The 20,156-nt window shown below is 36.4% G+C and overlaps 2 protein-coding genes across 2 annotated transcripts; both read left to right on the forward strand.

The window, feature by feature from the left end:
- The first annotated feature begins 2,374 nt into the window (after positions 1-2,374).
- LOC131488507 (olfactory receptor 8G1-like) lies at positions 2,375-3,340 on the forward strand. Its single transcript, XM_058690388.1, is given in 1 exon segment — positions 2,375-3,340. A coding segment is annotated over 1 exon segment (960 nt). The 5' UTR covers positions 2,375-2,380.
- Positions 3,341-9,041: 5,701 nt separating this feature from the next.
- Positions 9,042-9,980, forward strand: LOC131488508 (putative olfactory receptor 8G3). The gene has a single exon (XM_058690389.1). The coding sequence runs from the start codon at positions 9,045-9,047 to the stop codon at positions 9,978-9,980; it is 936 nt and encodes a 311-aa protein (XP_058546372.1). The 5' UTR covers positions 9,042-9,044.
- Positions 9,981-20,156: the final 10,176 nt, after the last annotated feature.

Consider the following 20,156-nt stretch of genomic DNA (forward strand, 5'->3'; position numbering starts at 1 on the left):
ACATTCAGTTTGAAGTTGTATTCTGCCAAAGGTATAATCACTACATTACAACTAAGCCTTTAGTAAAAATGTATTATATCCAATGGTCATGTGTTAATGGTGCTTTAAAAAAAAAAGGAAGAACATCGTGGGCAGTTTTATCACTTCCAGTCACTAATGGGTGGCAAAGATGGGAAAAGCCCAACAAGGAGTTATTGTTGGAAAATGTACCTACAGCCGACAGCAGTCGGCTGCAGTGTGAGCCGGCTCGGGAAGATTTAAGACAAAATCTCTTTTCCCAATACAGTTTCAAGAATGGTGACCCACTGTGGCACCTGGGTGGCTGGTTTAACGTCCGACTCTTGGTTTCTGCTCGGGTCATGATCTCACAGTTTGTGAGTTTAAGCCCCACATTGGGCTTTGTGCTGGCAGTGTGGATCCTGCTTGGGATCTTCTCTCTCCCTCTCTCTCTGCTCCTCCCCTGCTCTCTCTCTCTCTCAAAATAAATAAATAAACTTAAAAAAGAATGATGATCCAGGTGGGGAGGGAGTATAGGAACAAATACATATATTACAAATTTCACTTTTTTTAAGTTAAATAAATTTATATCTAAGAAGGCAAACAGTTTTACATGGTGCTATCACTAAAATCTGGATAAATAACTTTTAAAAATCACCAGTGTCCTGCTACCTAAAGATGTCTTCACCATCATAAGTGAATTCCATGTCTATAGATGAAAGTGTCAACAGTAAGAGAATGGCAGAAAACCATTTCTTATTTAAAAACATTTGAGATATACTTTTACATAACTAAGCAATAGTTAACAAAATAGTAAGCATGTGAAAGCTGTAAATTCCAAAGACTGAGATTATTTTGCTATAGAAACAATCATTAGTATTATACAAAAAAATGTTGGAACTGGAAGACAGAGTACTACATAGAAGATTAAATTTTGGCTTTATCTGTTTCCAGCCATATCTTGCACAGTGTAAACATATATACCACAGACAGATATTTTAGTGGCAGAATGGCACCGTGCTCCTAATAGTTTACGTGCAACTGACAAAGGCTTTTTGTTTTTATTTATTTCATGCTGTGAACCCAGTTGGTTCCCTTTATTCATACACTATTCATTGGGCAATCCATGCATAGATAGGTAACCAGTATCAGATTCATCTCAATAGAATCTTACCTAGACTCTGCTCTATTTAGAATCACTCAATAAATGTTAGTATCACTATTACGATTTTTTTCTCCATCTCTTATGTTCTTTGAACTAGCATGTGTTTTGTACATGCTTTGGTTTTAGAAAGAATGGTGTTTCTGGCAGATATCAGTATTAGCTCAAGCCCATTATTATCACTTTTATTTCTCGTGGCTATTTTGAATTTTTCACCTGTACTATTAGGAAACTATCATCCACACCTATAATGAAAAGCCACAGAGTCTCCACTACCAAGTAACTGAAGTCCCTGAATTTTAGTTTTCTCATCTGGGAAAAATAAATCAGATACCTTTTCTAAAGTGCCTGGACAGCAAACCGTTATGTACCTAATACACAGTAATATCACCAGTCTTTTCATTTTTGTTTTTTTTTTTTTTAGTTTCTTTTTAAATTCCAGTTAGTTAACACATTGTAATATTAGTTTCAGGTGTACAATATAGTGATTCAACAATTCCATACATCACCTTGTGCTCATCACCACACATGGACTCCTTAATGCCCATCACCTATTTAGTCAATCCCCCCCAACCCACCTCCCCTCTGGTAACCATCAGTTTGTTCTCTATAGTTAAGAGTCTGTTTCTTGGTTTACTCCCTCTCTATCTTTTTTTCCTTTGCTCATTTGTTTCTTAAATTCCATGTATGAGTGAAATCATATGATATTTGTCTTTCTCTGACTGATTTTGCTTAGTGTAATAATACTGTCTAGCTCCATCCATGTCATTGCAAATGGCAAGATTTCATTCTTTTTTATGGCTGAATGATATTCTGTTATATATATATATATATATATTCTGTTATATATATATATATATATATATATATATATATATATATATATATCTTTACATTTTTATCCATTCATCTATCAATGGACACTTGGGCTGCTTCCACAATTTGGCTAGGGTAAATAATGCTGCATAAACATAGAAGTGCATAAGACCAACTTTTACAGCATAGAACAAAAAAGGGACAGTTCTAACTGATATTTATTTACATGCCCCACATTATGGAGACCTCAGTGTCTTTGAGCGCTAACATAGATCAGGGACAGACAGAACTGAAGCTACATGGCTGAAAAGACAAATTCTGTTTCATACTACATTGCATGGTGGGACAATAAATATCTACGACAATTTTTCTTCTTCTCTTTCTACATAAAATTCCCAGAGGAAAATGACAGCAGGAAATCATTCCACAGTGACTGAGTTCATCCTTGCTGGGTTAACAGAGAGCCCAGAACTCCAGCTGCCCCTTTTCTTCCTCTTCCTAGGAGTCTATGTGGTCACGGTGGTGGGGAACCTGGCCATGATCACACTGATAGGGCTCAGTGCTCACCTGCACACCCCCATGTACTATTTCCTCAGTAATTTGTCCTTCATTGATCTCTGCCATTCCACCGTCATTACCCCTTAAATGCTAGTGAACTTTGTGACAGAGAGGAATTTCATCTCCTACCAAGCATGCATGACTCAACTCTACTTCTTCCTTGTTTTTGTTATATCGGAATGTCATATGTTGGCTATAATGGCATATGATCGCTATGTTGCCATCTGTAACCCATTGCTTTACAATGTCACCATGTCTTATCAGGTTTGCTCCCGGCTGGTAGTTGGGGTGTATATCATGGGCTTGACTGGTGCCACAGCTCACACAGGCTGCATGCTAAGAGTGCTCTTCTGTAAGGCTGACAGGATCAACCATTACTTCTGTGATCTTTTCCCACTGTTGGAGCTCTCCTGCTCCAGTACTTATATCAACGAGGTGGTAGTTTTGTGCTTCAGTGCACTTAATATCCTCGCCCCCAGCCTCATGATTCTTAGCTCCTACATCTTCATCATTGCCAGCATCCTCCGCATCCGCTCCACCGAGGGCAGGTGCAAAGCCTTCAGGACCTGCAGCTCCCACATCTCCGCTGTTGCCGTTTTCTTTGGATCCGCTGCGTTCATGTACCTGCAGCCATCATCCGTGAGCTCCATGAACCAAGGGAAAGTGTCTTCTGTGTTTTACACCATTATTGTGCCTATGCTGAACCCCCTGATCTACAGCCTGAGGAATAAAGATGTCAGAGTTGTCCTGAATAAGATCCTTGAAAATAGAAGGAAATGGGTATTTTGCTTGAGAAAAGCTTTGTAATTCTCAGAGAAGGTTTGATAAGGAAGCAATCCAGAGACAACAGTGTATGTCCACAAGTAATGAAATTGTTCATTCTACTTGATAATTTTGAAGAACAGTGCGGGAGGACTGGATTCATAGTCTTGTCAGTCACATGGACAGGATTCATGCCAGTCACATGGACAGCATCACCATATGATAGGGTATATTAGACATTGACCTGGGCACCATGTGGACACGATAGCACACCAAGTGTATTGGACATAGAGTTAGAAAGCAAAGTGCATGCAAACAAAATTTGCAGAATTAGATATCTCCTAGATATAGGATGCCTAACAATGGTTATTTGCTAACTTAAATTGATGAAATAAGTCAAGTACAATTCCTTTGATAATACTTATTGCCTTATATTTTAATATGTTTTTCAAGACTTAACTTCTACTAGTTATAGTAAAGGATGGTATATTGTAAATCAGCATTATTAAAATATAGGGTTAATAAACTTTTAATTTTACATGTTTGGCATGAAGACTATGACTAACCACAATAGGTAACATACACTACCTGCCAGCCAAGGTTTTACCAGTAAGCTTTCCTTCCCCTCTTTTTTTTTTTTTTTTTAATTCAAATATAGTTGACACACAATGTTACTTCAGTTTCAGGTATAGAACATACTGATTCAACTTCTCTGTACATTATTCTATGCTTGCCCCATATGTAGCTACCATCTGTCCCCACACAATACTATTACAATACCATTAACTACATTCCATTTGCTGTGCCTTTTATTCTTGTGAGTTACTCATTCCATAACTGCAGGCCTGTACCTCCCTCTTCCCTTCATCCCTTTTTGCTCATACCCCATCCATCTCCCCTCTGGCAACCAAAAGTTTGTTCTCTGTATTTACAGGTCTGATTCTACTTTTTGGTTATTCATTTTGGTTTTTAGATTCCACATATGTGCGAAATCATATGGTGTTTGTCTTTCTTGGTCTGACTTATTTCACTTAGCCTAATACCCTTTAGGTCCATCTATGTTGTTACAAATGGCAAGATCTTTTTTTATGACTGTGTAATATTCCATTGTATAGATATGCTATATCATCTTTATCCACTTATGTATTGATGGACACTTGAATGGCTTCCATGGACACTTGAATGGCTATTGTAAATAATTCTGCATTACACATAAAGGTGCATGTATCCTTCTGAATTAATGTTTTGTTTTCTTTGGGTCAATATCCAGTAGTGGAATTATTGGATCATATGATATTTCTATTTTTAGCTTTTTGAGGAACCTCTATACTGTTTTCCACAGTGGCTGTACCAATTTACGTTTCCACAAACAATACACAAGTGTTCCTTTTCTCCACATCTTCACCAAAACTTATTTCTTGTCTTTCTGATTTTAGTCATTCTGACAGGTATAAGATGATATTGTAGTTTTGATTTGCATTTCCCTGATGATTAATGATGTTGAGTATCTTTTCATGTGCTGTTGGCCATCTATACATCTTCTTTGGAAAAATGTCTATTCAGGTCCCCTGGCCATTTTTAATGGGATTAAACCATCGGTTTTTATTACCAAACAAATAAAATGATTCAGTATTTATACAGAAATAAAATAATTTGTATAGCACACATATTTCTTTGCTCCTCATCATTTCTCTTTATTTTAGAAAAAAATAAAGTTACCATATCTCCTTCTTACTCTAATTAGGAACTTCCCAGGGATTTACGCAATATTTAGCATATGCTTTCACTTGGGCCACAAGTTAAAATATTCCAAACATCACTGTTTTCTGAGTACGTTATGAAATCTAAATACAGTTAACAGAGACCAATGAAAAAAACTTTCAGATCTTACATAACCAGGTTGTTTTCCCTGATTTTCTACTTTGCCCTTGTGGGAAGGGACTTCAGAAAACTTTAGTGTATGTCTTATAAATTTCCTGAAATTTTGCATTTAAAAATGGGCTGGCATGAAATCCACCAGAGCTCTAACAATATCTCTCACATCCTTGGTTCTAATGTGTAACCTAATAAGAACAATGAATAACACTTTTGTGACACTATTAAGCCCTTGAGTACCAACGGAGAAAGGGAAATTCTAATTGTTTCTTCTCCCATGAGTGGATACTTGTGGGATAAGATCCTAGTGGGAGGCCATTATCATTGTTTGCTCTTAATCAGACCCTTAGCATCTATACCCAGAGTGTAAAATCCTCAGATAATATCAACCAACCTTTGCAGGGGGACAGACAGTTTTGGGCATCAGCTTCACCAGAGATCAAGATAATGACTAAAAACAATGGCCAAAGGAGACTTATAGGCTATGACTCCCTCAGCACTAAAGAGTCCTGCAAGGTTGGTACTCCAAACTATCTGCCAGCATCATCAGATCATTTTTCCCTTCAGAACAATGAAGAAGAAAAGTACACAGCACTGAATTCTCTGTGAAGAAGGAAAGCTATGTCTGAATCACAGTCCTTGGATTTTAAAATCTTAGCTTTCCACTCAGGCTCCTTTCCCAGCGCACACAGAGATGTACACAGCCTTTTCATCCTCACTTGTCCTCGTTCTATTGTTCACACTTTCTCATGACCGCAGACCCCTTTGTTATCTCTCTGTCCCCTCTAGTATAAAATCACGGCAGAAACTTTTTTGTTTACTCATTTCAACTCAGGCAGTGTGAGGGCTTTGCCGACTTAGATTGAGTCTATGTTAATATATCTCTAACCTTCCTTCATAATTTTATTAAACACATATCGATTGAGGGTCACTAGATGCAAAGCACTGTGCTAAGTACTGTATTGATTTTACAGTCTAGTAGAGAAGGGAAACCAGTAAACAACTCATCCTAATTAATATAAAGTAAGTGTTTATGTAAAACACAAGAAATGTATTCATAGGCACACACACAAAATGGTCATGTTAACTGGGGCTCTCCTACTAAACTTTTCAAATATTTTTTTAAATGTTTACTTATTTTTGAGAGACTGAAAGAGAGAGAGAGAGAGAGAGAGAAAGAGTATGTGTGTGTGTGTGTGTATGTGTGTGTGGCAGAGAGAAAGGGAGACACAAAATCTGAAGCAGGCTCCAGGCTCTAAACTGTCAGCACAGAGCCCAAAGTGGGGCTGGAACTCATGAACCCCGAAATCATGACCTGAGCTGAAGTCTGACGTTCAATCCACTGAGCCACCCAGGTGCCTCTCTCATATTAAATTCTTAACTAAATGATCCTAACTGCTGAATAAACGTCATAAGGTAGATGGAATGGAAGAAGAGAAAAGCTAAAGGGATATGGTGAGTAAAAACTAACAGTCTACCAAATAACTAAATAACATGGTATTTGTTGGGATATAAAAAAGAAAACTTTGTTGTTATTGTTGTCAATCTTTGAATGACAAATTAGTTTGAACTTTATTTGGAGATCTTGGAAAATACTAATGATTTTAAGAGGTTACTATTCAGTAAAAAAGTTGAAAATCTCTGTATTATCATGTGTTCATGGAAAGAAACAACAAGAAGATCTGCTGAGGAAAGAAATTGGAAACTCTTACTGCCATTATGGGAATGACAGTGTTGGGCGAATGAAAAACAGAGCAGGGAGATACTTAAATAGATTACAATTGAAACAACACTGACGTTGATTAAGTTCTTACCAAGAGCCAGGAACTGTGCTGGGGACCTCACTTTACAGGTATCATTTAATTTAATTTTCACACGGGACAGAAATTAATGTTTTCATTTTTCAGAACATTAGAGCAAATGTAGGACTGAATTTTTTGCATCAATGGCTACTATGCTAATATCAGGACCTATTAGAAGTACACAGTCATGAAAGTTGGAATTTAAAGAGATATTCAGGATGATTTAATCCAACCACCCATCTAAACCTTGCATCCATCAACAATATCTGCTCCGTGGCCTTTTAGGCTGTGCTCAAACATTTCTGGCTATAAGATCAGATTATGTGTGACTGTAATGTTCTCTGATGTGAAACCAGATATTTCTTCCAATAGTTTCAAGCAGGTCATTTGACTTCATTCTCTTGGAGACATATAAAATGAGTCCAATATCAAAATGGGGAGCCTGGGTGGCTCAGTCAGTTAAGCATCTGACTCTTAATTTCAACTTAGGTCATGATCTTGGCTCAGGTAATGATCTCACAGTTCATGTGTTTGAGCCCTGCATTGGGGGTCCGTGCTGACAGCACTGAGCCTGCTTGGGATTCTCTCTTTCCCTCTCTCTCTGTCCTTTCCCAATTTTAGCATTCTCTCTCTCTCTATCAAAATAAATAAATAAACTTAAAAAAAATGAATCCAACATCTTTTAAATGTAGCATTATGTTGAACATTTGGCAGTAACTCTTATGTGTCACATAAATCTTTTTTTGCCAATAAATATCCTCAGTTACTTCAGCCATTCCTTAAAAGACAAGATTTCTGATACTTTTTCTGAAATTTTCCAGTTTTTCTAAATCACAGAAAGTATTGTAACCCAAATTGAAAACAATATTCCAACTGTTGCTTGATTATTAAGAAAATAAATTTCCATTTTCTAGAATCTCTTTAATTTCTTTGCAATCTAAATGAAATATATATTAGCCTTTTTAAAAAAAAAATCACATTGTTGTCTCGTATTGAATTTAATCTAAAATTTGTAGTTGTATTTTGCACGTGTTCTAATAATCCATACCTTTCAATTCTGTAGAGAGTACGTGAGAAATACATGATAAGAAGACACCAGGGTGTTTTTCTTCCAAAACCTTTCTCATATTTTGGGAATAAGGGTAGTTTTCTGGCCTCCACCACCAACATGAAGTCCAATTAACTTAAATTATTTATAATCCTCTGCTTCTCTGGCCATAGTGATGCAATATATTACCTAAATTTTGGCCATTGTGTCACTCCCCTGGGATTAGTTGAATTTATAAACAAAGGAAGACAGTTTTCACTATGGGAGAAGTTGTTGAGGTGTAAGTATACTATGTTCTTACCTTATGAGGCAGTAGCTTTCTTCCTGGGTGAAGGAACCCTCGACGAGCAGACTAGCAGAATTCCAGGTGGGATGGTATTGTAGTTGCCCAGTTCTTCAGGTTTTTATTCGGAGTTCGAGTTCTAGTAAGGAAAATGATTCAGGTCAAAATAACTTTTTACAGACTTGTGAATCCTATGTTTATTAGCTGTAGAAAACGAGTTACTCTTTCTTATTTTGAATTAAATGAAAATTTAATCATTATGCCATTTGATAAGTGTGACATTAATGTATACATATAGGATACCCCAAAGGATATAGGAAAGAGTCATTAGAAATAACAGTAGTTGAATTACCATATTGTAACCTGAAACTAGTATTAGACTGCATGTTAATTAACTGGAGTTTGAATAAAGACTTAAAAAAAAAGAAATAATGGTAGTAACTTTCCTACTAACTAGCTCAAAAAAAATCTAAAACTTGGTGTTTTCTATTAAAAATTAGAAATATCTTAATTGTAAGTTTCTTGAATTTTCCTCTGGTCAGCTGGAATCATAGGTTGCCCTAGAGTGATGGAAGAGATTCAAGAGATACCAACGTTATGAATGTCCCTTGATGAGGAATAAAGTAATGATCTCCATAAAATTATTCTGTCTCATACACACACACACACACACACACACACACACACACCACAAGTATACTCATTTTCTGTTTTTTAAGCTTAGAACCAGATGAGGGGATAATGGACCCTGGAAATATTTCCACAGTAACTGAGTTCATCCTCGCTGGGCTAACAGAGAAGACCGGATTCCAGCTGCCCCTTTTCTTCTTCTTCCTAGGAGTCTATGTGGTCACGGTGGTGGGGAACCTGGCCATGATCACACTGATAGGGCTCAGTGCTCACCTGCACACCCCCATGTACTATTTCCTCAGCAATTTGTCCTTCATTGATCTCTGCCATTCCACTGTCATTACCCCCAAAATGCTGGCGAACTTTGTGACTGAGAAGAACATAATTTCCTACTCAGCATGCATGACTCAGCTCTATTTCTTCCTCCTTTTTGCTATCGCAGAGTGTCACATGTTAGCTGCAATGGCTTATGACCGCTATGCTGCCATCTGCAACCCCTTGCTTTACAATGTCGTCACGTCTTCACACATCTGCTTCCGGCTCACAGTGGGAGTTTATATTTTGGGCATTGTTGGATCTACAATCCATACGCTGTTTATGATGAGGCTCCTTTTCTGCCAGCGCAATGTGATTAACCATTATTTCTGTGATCTCTTTCCACTCCTGGAGATATCCTGTTCCAGCATCTTCATCAATGAGTTATTGGTCCTAGTCTTGAGTGCATGTAACATTCTGACTCCTGCCTTCGCCATCCTTGCCTCCTACATCTTCATCATTGCCAGCATCCTCCGCATCCGCTCCACCGAGGGCAGGTGCAAAGCCTTCAGGACCTGCAGCTCCCACATCTCCGCTGTTGCCGTTTTCTTTGGATCCGCTGCGTTCATGTACCTGCAGCCATCATCCGTGAGCTCCATGGACCAAGGGAGAGTGTCCTCTGTGTTTTATACCACCATTGTGCCCATGCTGAACCCCTTGATCTATAGTCTGCGGAATAAGGATGTCAAATTTGCCCTGAAGAAAATTCTGGGCAGTAGAAAATGTTCATGAATAGAATCAATATCATAATGTCATATCAGAAGCAGGTCTTTCAGATTTGCTGACATATGTAATGTGTTAGGTTTATTGTTCAAATTTTTGGAAATCCAATGACACTTCCCCAAAGAACACAATTCCTAAATTCCCCTCTAGGCCACTCCTGTAAACCTTATTACAGTATTTATGTGTGGAGAAATACTAAGAATGAAATCAAAGACTCTTGAGTATGAAAGGAGCCTCAGGTTTATGTTTAATAATAACATACACAACAATAATAACGATGATGATGATGATGAAGATAATAATTATAACATATGTTATGATATCCTATGAAATTTGAAGTACTGTGTCAAGCATTTTAAGTAAATAACTTTATTTAATATTTATTCTGTCACAGAATGTGCTATTTTCCTTTGAAAGATGAGGATATAGAACCTTATTTGGTTTGTAGGTGCCCTGGTCTCAAACATAATAACGATCTTTCTACAAAATTGACTCCATGGCCCACAATTTTATTCAAAGTGGCCCCGGATGATGGTGGATAGGTCTGAGACATCCTTGAGAATTTCTTTCTACACATATATCATCTCCAGTTCCCTATGTGACTGATGCTTTCCTATAAATAATTTCAATGCGAACTGCACTTTTATTTCATATGATACAAAGAAAATAATAAAAATCTTTCAAACCTGTACAGATAAAAGCCAAAACAGAGCAAACACGGAGACTCATTGTGGAATCTCTTTACAGAGTTTCACGTTATTATACTTGAAAACAAGCGGTTTTGTCCTGCTCAGTTGTATCATTTTCTTGTGGTTCATGTTCTTTTCCCCAATAATTTAGAAAGAGTTGCCGTTTCATGACAATTGTCTCTTTGAGACAACTCTTCTTTCCTTTCATATTTTGTTCTTCTGTTTTTGGGCATTTAAGATCTTGTAACGATACATTTACATAATAGTCTAAACTGTTGTCTTTTGTCTCTTCCTGGGTCACACCATCCACATCATTATTGTCCGATCAATGTCCTTAGGATAATGTGCTGTTATTAACCTGATATAAAAAGTTGCAGTATTTACACATAGTTTCCAAATATAGGACACAAATAAATATCTTACCACTCTTGTGCGCATTATGTATCCACTCACTGATTGCAAACATTTATTTTCAAAAAGCCGTCATATTTACTATTTGACTTAATTTTCATCAGTTGTATGAAGCAAGGGAAAAAGGCTACAAGTGCACCACACACATTAGGTGTGATTCCTAGTCCAGTGTTCTGTCCAACAGACACAGAAAGACTCACATAGGACAAACAAAAAGAGTCCTGGTAGGTAGACCTTTGAATTACCTGGGCTTAAGCTTCTATATGAAATACAGACCATGTGAAAGGTAATGGTCTCATCACTAAGAAGGGAAAAGCCTCTGCAGACCCAGAAAATCATGTTACATTTGGGGTGATGTGGCAAAGCTATGAAAAGAGAAAAGTTACAGAGGACAGTTCATGAATCACCTCTGGGTCACTGTCAGACATATCTCCTTATTTTAGTGAAGGGAGGTGCTACACGTTTTTTAATCAGGGAAGTGAAACAATTAGCTTAGCATGTTAGTAGTATCACACTTATGCTGGTTGGAAGATAATGGAAAGACAACAAGGCTGAATCAAGACCGGTCAGCAGCCATTTGATTGTTCTAAACAGGACACTTCATGCAGTGACATTGGAACTAGAAAGGAAGGAAAGTCTCTGAAAAGTGGATTGTTCAGACATGGCTGAACTGAGGTGAGTTGAAGGCACAGGAAACTGTGAGAATGGATACAAATTTCTAATCTGGATTACTAAATGGAAGGGTGACAATTGTTTAACTCTCAAGATTAAGCTCACTAAACCTAAGTAACAATTCATAGCGACGCAACTGGGACACATAAGTCCTGATAACATTCAAATTTCTGTCTCCTTGTTTCTCTTTCTATATTCTCTCCTGAATCTGTACATATACACTGACAGAATGAACACTATAGCTACTATGAATTTAATAATTTTCATTATTGTACAATCACTTATGGAAAGGTCTCTTCCTACCCTTCCCTTTTCTGACTTTAACCAAGTTCCAACTCCCTACCCACTTCTTTCGTTCAGGACACATCTTAGTCTGTTCACTTGTAAAGTGGCTTTCCCGACACATAGTGTTCTTCCATAAACATTCCAGAATCCTGCAGCCGCTGCTATTCCAAAGCTAAAAAGAAGCTTTGTAATGCATGGACATGTGGGACTTTGCTTGAATCTGAAAGAATTATACTGGAAGGGATTCAAAACAAGAGATCATCTAACATCTTGGTTCTCAAGGTGATCCATAGACCAACAGCATTGGAATAGCCTGAGAATTTGTTAAAAATTCATAATCTCTAGCCATACACTAGATTTACTAATTCAGAATCTGCATTTGAATGAGATCCCTGGATTATGCTCATGCACACTAAATTTTGAGAAGCTTTTTAACAAATATTGATATCTGACCTTGGACTTTAAAATTTTGATTTAATTGATATAGAATACACCCTTGGTATTGAGATTAATAAAACTTTTTTTTGATGTTTTAAAATGTGCATCTAAAATTCTAAAATTGAGAAACAGTAAGATGAAACCAACCTTAAACTTCTTTAAAGAGAATTGAACCTGATATATTTAACCATATTTTATAAGAGTTCCCCTGATGTGAGCATCCAATTTACCTTGATTCAGATTGGAATGCTTTCAAATATTCCTGTTAATGAAAAAAAAGTCTGAAAATATATAATAAAGGAAAGGAATATGAAACATAGATGCCTGATAATAAAATACAGTAAAACCTTGGTTTGAGAACATAATTCGTTTCAGAAACGTACTTTTAATCCAAAGTGCTTGTATATCAAAGCGAATTTCAAGAACCATGGGCTCAGTTGTGATCACGTGACATTCGACCGCATGTACTACTTGTATTGCAAGACATGGATAATTTATCAAGTTAAAATTTTTTAGAAATGTTTGCTCATCTTGCGGAACACTCACAGAACAAGTTACTCGCAATCCAAGGTTTTACTGTACTGTCTTTAAATACACAATTTAGCAAATGGAATTATTGGTAACAAGGACCTCAAAAAGGCAAATATTATATCAATATTCGGAGTTCTTGTCCCATAACTTCAAAATTCAATTATACACAGATTTTACTTTTGAATCAAGTAAGTATATTACCTACTTATGCATAAAATAAATTACACATATTTTGTGTGAGGAAATAGATGGTTTAATCCATTATTTTAAAATTAGTAACCCTATTCCACATAAGACACCTTGGCAGGATATGCCCTGACCCTCTAAAACCTGCTATTCACAGTGTGGACTGTGAACCAAAAGCACTGGCTAAGAGTTTGTAAGAAATGCATAATCTGATCCTGCTGGATCACTCTCTGCATTAAAAAAAAAATCCTAAGGTGCTCCTGTGAGCAAATCTTTATCACTAACTGGTAAATTCAGAATTGAAAAAGAATCTCTCTAGAAGGAAAAAATTACACAACTGGGAATGCCAACTGCAATTGCTTCTTTTCTCAAGAGCTGCTTGCCTGAGACAAGGAAATCCTCAAGAGTATTTGTCCCCACGTTATTTGGTGTCTGGCATGCCTAAATCCAGGACCAATTTTCAGAGAGCAGCGATCAGAAGTGATCAGGGAACTGTGAAGGTGAGGGGTTTGCTACTCTGAAGCTGCAGAAACACAAACTGGAGACCTACAATTGGAGACGCTGGCCTGTGTCACAGACCTGCTCAAAAAGTGGCTCAGGGACCAGTGGCTGTGCCTGCCGTCTTGGCACTAAAGATAGTGGAGTGTTGCGTCCCCAGTACCAGCATGAGTGTTTTCTGCTCTGAGAGCATGTAGAAATACAATTTGGCATTGAGGTTTCTAGGAAGAAGAGAGGTGACTGTGCTCATCTTACCTTTGTGATTTGAGATGATTAAGTCTGGAAGTAATTACCTTGGAATTCAGGCAAATATTCCTCAACACATTTATTGATTGATTGATCTATAAAATACTTTTGGCAATTCTCCTTAATGTCCCAAACATTGTGCTACACACTTGGGACACAGAGGAGAAGAGGTCTGATTTGGTCCATCATCTGACTTCTAGGGTAGTTCAAGTCTGAAAATGTGCTGTTTAGAAATGACAGTTTTCTGAGAATGCAGTTGAAAGGTCTGATCAATTACAAGGAATTGGATAATGTTTCAAAAGTTTCTTCAATTTAAATGAGATTTGAAAAGGAAAATGATATTTAACAGACAACAGAGAGACAAAGAATTGGTAAAGCCATTTCATGTGAAAAAATAGCAAATAAAAAAAGGTAGACAGTTGAGAAAACATGCCATAGTCCAGGAGCTGACAGAAGCCAAATGTTTTGTGGTGGAGGAAGACGATACAAAAACTAAGGGTGGAGAAGGGCAACAGTGTGGATTTTTGTACTTAATCCTAAATTCAATTAAGGAAATCTTTTCTCCAGTGTCCCTGAATGGGGATTATCAACTGGTTTATGGTTGAGTGTATTTTATCACTAACAATAAATAGCTCATTCCATTTCTAATAAATGTTAGAATATTTTTCCTTACATTGGTTAAAGGGTATATATATTCATGAATGTTTCCAGCACATACACACAATGAACTCTTTTCCTGTTTGATAGTGCAAATTATCCCATTACATTCAAATATTTTCCAAACTCTTGATACTTCTTCATGCTTTCTATAGTGTCAATGCCCCTCCTCCTCAAAAAAAAAAAAAAATCCGGGGCGCCTGGGTGGCGCAGTCGGTTAAGCGTCCGACTTCAGCCAGGTCACGATCTCGCGGTCTGTGAGTTCGAGCCCCGCGTCAGGCTCTGGGCTGATGGCTCGGAGCCTGGAGCCTGTTTCCGATTCTGTGTCTCCCTCTCTCTCTGCCCCTCCCCCGTTCATGCTCTGTCTCTCTCTGTCCCAAAAATAAATTAAAAAAAAACGTTGAAAAAAAAATTAAAAAAAAAATCCATAACTAATACAGAACTATGGATATAAATGGATATAAGTGTAGCACAGTGCTTCCTAGCCTCATGGCACACCTGGAATATTTAATATTGATGTGGCATAATGGGGTAAGGGGATGAGATAGTTTGTGGCTGTTGGTGACCAGCTAAGAGGCTCTGTATGTCCTAAGCTGCCCCCACTATCCTGAGGGCTAAAAAACAATACTTCACCATTGTGATCATTTCATGATATTCCAATTCTTCAGCGCTTGAGTTGGGGGTAAGCTATATTATCGATCTTATGTGGATTATTCATCATCATAGTCTAGCATTTTTATAAATGAAATCAAAATCTCCCATTGCCATTTCTTTCACCCACTATTCTATGGGCTTTACTGATTTAATAAGGAATATGCTTATTTTATGTTTTCATAAGAATTACATTCAAACCACATACCGTGTACAGGAAGAATTTTTTTTAACTTATGTTAGAAATTAACAATTATTTTCTCCACCGAGTTCTAACTTGTTTGCTTTAACTATTTTCTTTTTTTTAAATATGAAATTTACTGCCAAATTGGTTTCCATACAACACCCATTGCTCATCCCAACAGGTGCCCTCCTCAATGCCCATCACCCACTTTCCCCTCCCTCCCACCCCCCCTCCCATCAACCCTCAATTTATTCTCAGTTTTTAAGAGTCTCTTATGGTTTGTCTCTTTCCCTCTCTGTAACTTTTTTTCCCCTTCCCCTCCCCCATGGTCTTCTGTTAAGTTTCTCAGGAACCACGTAAGAGTGAAAACATATGGTATCTGTCTTTCTCTGTATGACTGCTTGAACTATTTTCAGTGTCTGGGTTCATTTTCCTGGTAGTCCTTTAGGGCAGAAGTTATAGTTGTATGATGGTATTGTTGATGGTAGGATTTACACCATACGACGAGGGAGTGGCAATTTCTCAAACCAAGCTGAACTCACAAAAGGAAAACTCCACAGAGTTTGATTCCACAATGCTTTTTACAACTGTACTCCCCACCATGACTACTACAGTCCAAGTAAGTAAATGGTAGAAGGAAAAGCCTTCAATATTTATGATGTTCAGTGACCTTATCTCATTCTTTGATGTTACATGATTTATATTCTAAACTGGCTCTGGCCGGACTTTTTATTGCCATTATCACACATGCTGAATTTTTAATGACCAAACTTGAATGTAATAGACAGGGACCCCTATATGCTTAATTTGTCTTTATGTTTATAGGGGGCATAGTTTTTTTCACAAGCAAAGATATTTTTCAGAGCCTTATATTGATCATATGGACATTAGGTTATGACAAATTATAGAAAATACATTTTTACACTTGATCTTAGTCAAAAGGCTGAGAAATGATTAGAAAATACATTTTTAAATAAATAAAAACTCAAATACATTTAGGTTCATAACTCTGAATCAGTTAAGGAAACCATCCAAAATTTTTATTTCTCTCTGACTTCACTCTGATTTTATTGCCACATTATGTCTAATTATAAGGAATATTAGGCCTCCTTAAAATCAAATCTCTACACAATATTTTCTCTAGCTATTAGCACAGGTCTGTTGGGTTGTTTTAAAAGTCAACTTCAGGGGCGCCTGGGTGGCGCAGTCGGTTAAGCGTCCGACTTCAGCCAGGTCACGATCTCGCGGTCCGTGAGTTCGAGCCCCGCGTCAGGCTCTGGGCCGATGGCTCGGAGCCTGGAGCCTGTTTCCGATTCTGTGTCTCCCTCTCTCTCTGCCCCTCCCCCGTTCATGCTCTGTCTCTCTCTGTCCCAAAAATAAATAAAAAACGTTGAAAAAAAAATTTAAAAAAAAAAAAAAGTCAACTTCACTATTGATTATTAGGCTATTCCTCCCAAATTCATTTAATCCCCAAGTTAGATGATCACAACATTTACATCTTAATCTTTAGAAGGTATTGAAAAATATGTAACAAAATAAGAATTAGATTTTAAATTCTATTAGAGCAAGGAGTATGTCATTTTACTTTTCATATCTCTATACCTCAGCCCAGTGTCGGGCACTCTGTTGTCTCTCAGTAATTTTTGCTCAATTAAACCAAAGAAAGAGAGAAGTTTTCCATTTGAACCAATAGACTGACTTTAATTTCTTAATCCAATTATTCCCCAACAATCACCAGAATTACTCAGATAGTTTTGTTTGTTTTCTTTTAATTTTATTTTTAGAAAGTTCAGTTCTATAAACTTTCTCACCCTCAGAGATTCTGATTCACAATGTCTAGAATAGGGGTGGAAATTTTATATTAAACAAACAAACTCTCTCCAGATGAGTTGAGAGAATTTTGAAAGTTATGAATAAAGGAGTTTTGAGAATATTTTTAAATATGCAAAAGTGATTAAGAAAATATCAAAAATAGAATCCAACTACTAGATATTGGAATGAGAGGGAAGGTGATGGTTACCACATTAGCTTTTTTTTTTTTAATTTTTTTTTTAATGTTTATTTATTTTTTGAGACAGAGAGAGACAGAGCATGAATGGGGGAGGGTCAGAGAGAGGGAGACACAGAATCCAAAACAGGCTCCAGGCTCCGAGCTGTCAGCACAGAGCCCGACGCGGGGCTCGAACTCACAGACCGCAAGATCATGACCTGAGCGGAAGTCGGCCGCTCAACCGACTGAGCCACCCAGGCGCCCCTTAGCTTTTTAATAAAAAGTAATTTTACCTATGACATGGAAAGTTTGTTTAATGTTCAAAGTTGATAATTCTAGAAATAGCAATATGAACATATTATTTAGAACTCTGGAGGTAACCTTCAGAAAAAAATGGAAAAAAAAAACTTTACCAGAGATATTCTGCAGACATTATGTTATTGCTCAGGAACAGACCAACAGCACAGGGAGGGTGATTCAAGAAATTCTGTTTTTCATTATAATTATGTTTACAGTCATCATTTTTGTAAATACTGTAATTTCCCTAGATAACCCCGATCAACCATATTGAGGAATCCCTGACCACTCTGTGTTCAGATATGGTCTTCTACGTCTGGCTGAAGTCTAGCACAGTCTGTAGAGCAACCAGCCCATGGAATTCTGTATTACCTACAGCTTATTAGTATTATTACCTGTGCCACCTGCCTATATGAAATAACAATAAATTGTGTCTGTGTTCATATTGAACAACTGACATAAAATTCTTCTGACTTGGACAAATAGGATTCTAGAAAGAAAGGCATTTACTGATCCAATAGGTATAAATTAAGTAAAAACAGATATAAGGAGAAAGGGATATAGAGAATGAAGTCTAGCACAGGAAAATATGCTAGAGTTTCTATAGTACAATATTTAAAACCTTTTGAGAACCAATATCATGATTCTCCTCTGATATTATACTAAGTTGATATTTTCCATAAATCCATGAGATGACCAGAAGTAGCCAAATGATCCCTTCAGGACCCTACATGTGTGTTAATATACTGATTATCTGTTTAGAAGTTCTATCTAGAAAGAGTGCCTGGGTGGCTCAGTCAGTTAAGCAGCCAGCTTCGGCTCAGGTCATGATTTCATTGTTTGTGAGTTTCAGCCCCACATTGGGCTCTGCGCTGACAGCTCAAATATATATATTTTTTATATATTATATATATTTATATTTATGTTATATTATATTATATATAATTATATATAATTATTTACATTTATATATATTTATAAATATATTTATATATAATTTTTATATTTATATATGCATATATATTTATATATAATTATATTATATATCTAATAAATATAATATATATATTTACATTATATTATAGTTATATATATATAACATCTGGCAATACCAGATGTTGGTGAGCAGCAACTGGACTGATACAAAACTGGTGGGATACTAATATGGTTCAGCCACTTTGGGGAAGAAGTTGGCAATTTCTTGTAGATTGAAATAGACAATCCAACAATTAAAGTAAGTCCACATTAAAACAGATCTAGGGATGACAAGTGTGGAGCCTGCTTAGGATTCTCTCTCCCTCTATGCCCCTCCCCTGCTCTCACACACGCTCTCTCAAGCTCTCTCTCTCTCTCAAAATAAATAAATAAACTTAAAAAAAAAAGTTGCGCTCCCAACAATAGATAATGGCAAGTGGTCACGATATATATATATATATTTATATATATATATATGTATTTTTAGCTAGTGAGCCTGCTTTGGATATTTATATACTTATATACTTATATATATGTAAGTATATATATGTATATATGTATATGTAAGTATATATATGTATATATATATATGTAAGTATATATATGTACATATATATATATATATATATATATATATATATATGTATTTTTGGCCAGTGAGCCTGCTTTGGATCCTCTGTCTCCCTCTATTTCTCTCGCACTTTCTCTCTCAAAAATATACAAGTAAACATTAAAAAAGGAAATTATATCTAGGAAATGAAATATGTTGAAACTATCCCTATACTTGAGAGGGATATCTTTACACTATTCAGTTTTTTAATCCATGCATATGGCAAGTTTCTCTCCTTATTAAGGTTTTTTCTAGCTTCTCTCAGAATTAGTTATAAGTTTTAGTGTATAAACATTGCACAAATTTTCTTAGATTTGATGTATTTCAAGTTTACCTGTTGTTATTTTATGCGATGCTATTTTAAAATAATTGTTTAACTTATTGCCTCTTTCAAAAAATATGCAAAAATATTAAATAGATGGACAATTAAATGCTTTGCAAACACTAGCCAAAAATAAATTTCATGATGATGTATTAATATCAAAGGAGACTATAACCAGAAGACATTACTAAATATAAAAGGGGCCATTCCATAACAATAAAAGGTTTAATTTAAGGCTTGAACAACAAAAGGGATAAAGAGACAATCTGAAATTTGGTAGGGGACACTGACATACCTAATCCCAATAACTATTAGAATAACAGACAAAAAAAATCATTATGCATATGCAAAATCTAAACAACATTGTTAATAAGTGACTGTGTATTATTTCAATATGTGATTTATTTCAATAATTGTAATAATATATAGCACAAGACCCTCAAAAACGAACAACATGCCTTAAGATGCACTGGGAATACTTATAATAACTGACCTTATACTTCATTATAAAGAATTCTAAGCAATTTTCAATAATTTAGATAA

Source organism: Neofelis nebulosa, chromosome 10 (assembly GCF_028018385.1).
Source record: "Neofelis nebulosa isolate mNeoNeb1 chromosome 10, mNeoNeb1.pri, whole genome shotgun sequence".
NCBI classification, from domain to species: Eukaryota; Metazoa; Chordata; class Mammalia; order Carnivora; family Felidae; genus Neofelis; species Neofelis nebulosa.